The sequence below is a fragment of the Lupinus angustifolius genome, chromosome LG20 (genome assembly GCF_001865875.1).
Source record: "Lupinus angustifolius cultivar Tanjil chromosome LG20, LupAngTanjil_v1.0, whole genome shotgun sequence".
Lineage (NCBI taxonomy): Eukaryota > Viridiplantae > Streptophyta > Magnoliopsida > Fabales > Fabaceae > Lupinus > Lupinus angustifolius.
In genome coordinates, this window is record NC_032028.1 from 15,889,457 (window position 1) to 15,895,555 (window position 6,099).

The window sequence follows — 6,099 nt, forward strand, 5'->3', positions numbered from 1 at the left end:
AAAATTTACCACAAAATAGGAAATAAAATTTCAAGACTAAAACTCAACTAGAGTTTCGTCTAATTCTTTACCAAAAATTCCCAGAAATTCATTTTCGAATATATAATTAATAAAAATATTAATAAAATCTTATAATTCCAAATCGTAAAATTCGCGGTGTTACACTTCACCTTCAAAGAAAAGTAAATCTTCAACAATATATCATTCAAATACATTTTCTTTGGTACATCTTCTTCAGGCACACTAAGCATTTCAACACCATTGTCATATTCAATAATTGTAGGAGCTTTGTCAATGGAATCCTCAACATATGAATGATCTTACAAATTCATTGTCTTCATCATATAATACTGGATGTTCAAAATAAATATGCATTTCATAATCACCAAATTCATTCACTTTCTTAGACTCCACCAAAGCAACCACTTTGTCATTGATATCCTTGCCCTTCTATAATGGCATCAATCTAGTTTACAAATAAGAATCTTTGGGGTTTAGCTAATACATAGCTTTAAACTCATGATATATGCACTGAATGTACAATGTTTCATGTCTTTGATATCATAAAGCCCATATCCATTGATGGCAACCTTTCAATCTATCCATGCTTGTATTAAAGATTTCCCTGATTGTCTCTTATAAAAACGACCACCATGGTGATAAATAAGAACAACATATTCAAATATTTGTATGAAAGAAATGATATTAATTTTTTGTGGCAAAGTAAAAAAAAACACAAGCAGACAAAGAAGGAAAATTAGACAAGAAAAGTTAAAAACATTAAACAATTATAAATATCCGGGACCACTAACAAAATCCACGCATGCACACTAATTATAAAACAAAAACAAACATATGCAACAAAAATCCATGATAGAAATACTGCTACCTATTTCATGGTAAGAAAACAAATGTTGCTAAATGCTACCTATTCGAAACCACATACCTTAAAGGAATAACAACAAAAATGTTGTCCTTGTTTTTGATGGATTGAGAACAAAAACAATTACGGATGAAAGAAGATCACAAGTTGTGTAGGATGAAAGAAGATAATGAGGGATGGATATGGATGAGTGAACAAAAGGCATGAATGGAAAATAAATCATTTTTCCTATTCTAGTTTTAGGTGGAAGAAGAAACCTAAAACGACGGCATTTTGGGAATACAAATTATTATTCCAAACATGACGTTGTTTTGGGTTTTTAAAAATTAACTCAAAATGACGTCGTTTCATAATAGCATTCATGTTAAAAAAGCAACTATCATTTTGTTTCATAGAAAAATGAAATAAAATGTGGACCGTTGACATGTCAGACACACTTATATAGACAAAAAACGTCTCACTAACTCAGTAGTTAACGGCTCATGTAAACCAATTCGTTAACGTTAATTAACGAGTATGAATGAAAGGATCAGCGTGGGTCCACGTTGAAATTGCTGGGAACTAACTTGGTAGGATAGGAAAAAATGAGGGAACAAAATGGGTAATACTCAAAATACTATACTCATCAACAAGTTCCAAAAATTGTTCGCAGATTCATGTTGTAAGAATTGAAGAAACAATGTTCAGAGTTAGGAAGGGGTATCCTTCTATTACATTTCCATTAGAATATTAAAAAAAAAATGTACTACATGGGGTCACTAGCATCTAACATATCGTAATCAGGCTTTACTTTATGTTAACGTAATATTCCCGCAATCTTCGTACGCGTTTTTATCACGATTATAAAGCAACCAAAGGGTGCTTCAACATCTTAGTTAAATAAGTGGAAGTGGAACCATTGCATATGTAGTACATCCTTAGCTTCTCCAATAGTCAATAAAAATGTCTTCCCACCATATCCACTATGTCTTGTTTCCTTTGATGGCCCAAGGCCACATGATTCCAATGATGGACATTGCAAGAATATTGGCACAACATGGTGTTATTGTGACCATAGTTACCACACCCAATAATGCAGCACGTTTCACGCAAACTTTTACTCGTTCCATAGAATCTGGTTCTCAAATCAGACTAGTAGAAATCCAATTCAATTTTGAAAAAGCTGGATTACCAGATGGATGTGAGAATCTTGATATGCTATCTTCATTAGGCACTGCCTTGAGTTTCTTCAATGCAGCAAATACTCTTCAGGTATAAAACTTATACACTGTCCATATATATATACTTTTCTCAATAATATTAACCGTTGATTTTTCTAAAATATTGAATTTTATTATTATCTCCACCAGGATCAGGTGGAAGAACTCTTTGAAGAGTTAACACCTTCACCATGCTGTATTATATCTGACATGTGTTTGCCATATACAGCAAACATTGCTACCAAGTTCAACATTCCTAGGATTTCTTTCCTTGGACAAAGTTGCTTTACTCTTTTGTGTCTTTACAACTTGGGGGTCAATAATAAAGTGGTTCAGAGCATAGCCACAGAAAATGAGTACTTTGTTTTGCCTGGTATACCAGACAAGATTGAGATGACAAAAGCTCAGATACCAGGACCACCAATAATGAATGAAAATTGGAGAGAGTTTTATGCCAAAACTGGTGCAGCTGAAATGACCTCTTATGGTGTGGTCATGAATTCTTTCGAAGAGTTGGAGACAACATATGCAAGGGATTACAAGAAGGTTAAAAGGGATAAAGTTTGGTGCATTGGTCCTGTTTCACTTAGCAACAAGGATCAATTGGATAGGGCTGAGAGAGGGAACAAGTCTTCAATTGATGAACATTATTGCATCAAGTGGCTTGATTTGCAGGAACCAAAAGGCATAATCTATGTATGCCTTGGAAGCATGTGCAATCTAACAACATTGCAACTCATAGATCTTGGTTTGGCCTTAGAAGCATCAGCTAGACCCTTTATTTGGGTGATAAGGGGAGAGAGTTATTTAGAAGCATTGGAGAAGTGGATTAAGGAAGATGGATTTGAGGAAAGGACTAAAGACAGAAGTGTCGTGATTCGCGGCTGGGCGCCTCAGCTTCTAATACTATCACACCCTGCAATTGGAGGTTTCTTAACACATTGTGGTTGGAACTCAACCTTAGAAGCAATATGTGCTGGTGTGCCAATGATTACATGGCCAATGTTTGGGGACCAGTTTTTCAATGAGAAACTAATTGTGCAAATATTAAAAGTTGGAGTCAGTGTTGGGGTGGAGACTCCTCTCAAATGGGGAGAGGAAGATAAAATAGGTGTGTTGGTGAAGAAAGAAGATGTTGAGAGAGCAATTAATAAGTTAATGGATGAGACCAGTGAGAGTGAAGAAATAAGAGAAAAAGTTAAAGAACTTGCTGAAATGGCTAAGAGAGCTGTTGAAGAAGGTGGATCTTCTCACTCTAATGTGACCCTCCTTATCCAAGATATTATGCAACAAACCAAGAGAGAAGAATGATTTTTCTCCCTTGGTTAGAACAGATTGGTATTCTCTATATTCCTTTCATACATTTTACCCCATCAATGAATCCATTTCGTTGGGACATAATGAAGCAGAAATTTAATCAATGCACTTGGTGCTTACTACAGAGTGCCCTGGGTCAAATGAAGCTAAAGGTTTCATCATGTAGTTTCCACAAAGTATCTATTTAGTTCAGTGCAAAATAGAGTGGTAAACTATAAGAACCCAAGTAGACAAAAAAAAACGTAGTTTTTCACTAGTGTTTTCATTCTCAATTTGGTTCTTCATAGATTTATCTGTACAACATAGCCCCCCATTAATTAAATTTGAATTTAGTTTAGTCACGCCATGGACTCTCTATTAATGAAGAAAATAGAATGTTTGCATATAGTTTACACATCTCATATATTCAATATTTAAACAATAAAACAATATGGGACTGCCAAATGGAAAAGTGAGAGTTACATCTTTTTACCCAAAAGATGGTTAAATATTGCTGACATATTAAAATGGAACGCTTAGTAAATGATGGAAAAATTGAGGCTAATTGGTTAAATATTACACAAGTTTATCATTGATTAATATAAAAAGTAATAGCGTGTAGTTAAAAGAATATTAGTTAACTTTGTACAGTTAGCTTTGTATTATATAATATGTGTTGTGGTAAAAGAGTTGCGCATGCTCACATCAATTTTTGAATAAAATTCTGTTTCCATCTTTCTCCTTTCTCTCTTCTTCTTTCTCTATCACTCTCTCAAGTTTTTTACTTTTCTTACATGATATCATGACTGCCTCAACTGCTCTTGGAACCTCTCCTTTGTCACAATCGTCTTCTCCTTCTCCGCTACATGTAGTATCATCACCAATAGAGTGAATCAATTCCCTCATGTCGCATCACTTCATGATAACCACTCTCATTTCTAATAGAGCGAATCGATTTGTTCTCGGCACCAATATACCTCATCGCTTCATCTCTGATGATCATCGTCTCATAAATAAGGTAAATTTGGCTTAGTTGCTATGGGAGGAGCAAGATGAAGCCATTTTCTCTTGGATTCTCAATTCGCTCTTAAAGAAGTTATGGGAAGAAATTGTTGAAAGAGTTTTCTTGCTACTTATTGAGACAAATTTCTGATTGGTTTATTTAATGACAGGTTGATTCTTTGCTCGCCATTTCGGCCTTGTTGGAATACATTCCAACATCGATATAATGGTTTCAAGAATGTTCCTTCAATAAAAAACTTAGCTTTATTGAATTATTTACAATTTCATACCATCTCGGCTTTGTTGGAATAAATTCTAATGCCGGTATTATGGTATGAATTTAGCAAATTAACACAAGTGATGATGAGTGATATTTATTTTCGTTTTCCTTTATTAACTGAACTACTTCCTTATGGAAGGTTGGTAAATAATAAAAAAACAATAAATAAATGTTAGTTGCAGAATTTAAATGATAGAAAATAAATGTTAGTTGCGGAAAATAAATGATAGAAAATAAAAGTTAGTAGTTAGATCACTCATTATAACTGGGTATTTTTTATTTTCACAAATATACAATTTATGAATTAAATTGCACTTTGATTCAATGTTTCTTTCTTTGTCAACAAATAAAATTTATAAGTTAAAACTTTACTATTTTACATTTGCATCTCTTTCAAGATTCAATTGTAGTATAGTATAAGGTTATGTCGTACCACAAGGAATTACCTAATAGAAATATACTCATACTTTGTATCTTTTATCAAAAGTAAGAAAGTAACATATAAAGTTATTTTGATATTTTTATCAACTAAGAAACAATAAAAAGTAAAGAACTAACTATTTACAAATTCAAGAAGAGAAGATTGGTTTGAAATATGGAATTATTTCTAAACACAATTGATTTTTGAAGAACATTAACAAGTTATGTGTTATACTTTCGGTTAATTCCAAACATCAGTTCCTAACATTTCCCCCAGTCCTCCGGCGAGAAAAAAAAGTGATTTTCAAACCTTGCCAAATACACTAATCACTAGAAAACTGTGACTCGACGAAATAAGTTGTCACGCCTTATTTCAGGCTCCGTAAACATTGATTAGCCTTGATTACAAGTTGCTTAAAATCGATGCTTTGATTTGGCAAATGAACTAAGGTGTATTCCTACTTTTTAGTTCATTTGTCAAGACTTTAAAAAGAAACATTTTGGATCTTGAAATCAAGTTTTAGGTGATCAATCTAAAACCGCATTAAGAACTTTCTAAAGAATTGAAACTTAACCAAAAGTAATAACTTGAATGTATTGAAATCAAAATATGATACCAATGAAGAAATGAAATAACCTTACACCATAATCCAAATCAATATATAGGAGCATGAGCCATCTCTCCAAGGATGAGATACTTTTGATTCCAAATGAGGTTACAAACTCATGTTTTTGCACCTCATTTTCCAACTCCATTCATTCTCCTCTTGAATTCTAAGAACAAAACTCCTAAAAACAACCTAAGAACACTCTCAAGTGAGAGAGAACCGAAAATGAAAGAAAGAGAAGAAATTACAAAGAATTTATAATGTATGTACAATGTGTTAAAGTGAGGAGGTGGGTGTGCCTTTTATAGGCAAAGTAATGGGAGCTTAGCTACCCTGTTTGGCCGCCCAGCGCTTGACCCGGCTCACCCAAGCTTGTATGTCAGCAGCTTGTCCCATCTTGGGCAGCTAGCT

At 33.6% G+C, this 6,099-nt stretch overlaps 1 protein-coding gene across 1 annotated transcript; it reads left to right on the plus strand.

Annotated features, from left to right (window-relative positions):
* On the plus strand, positions 1,826-3,741 carry LOC109336595 (UDP-glycosyltransferase 73C6-like). Its single transcript, XM_019573287.1, has 3 exons — positions 1,826-2,134; positions 2,233-3,392; positions 3,483-3,741. Coding segments are annotated over exons 1-3 (1,470 nt in total). The 3' UTR covers positions 3,484-3,741.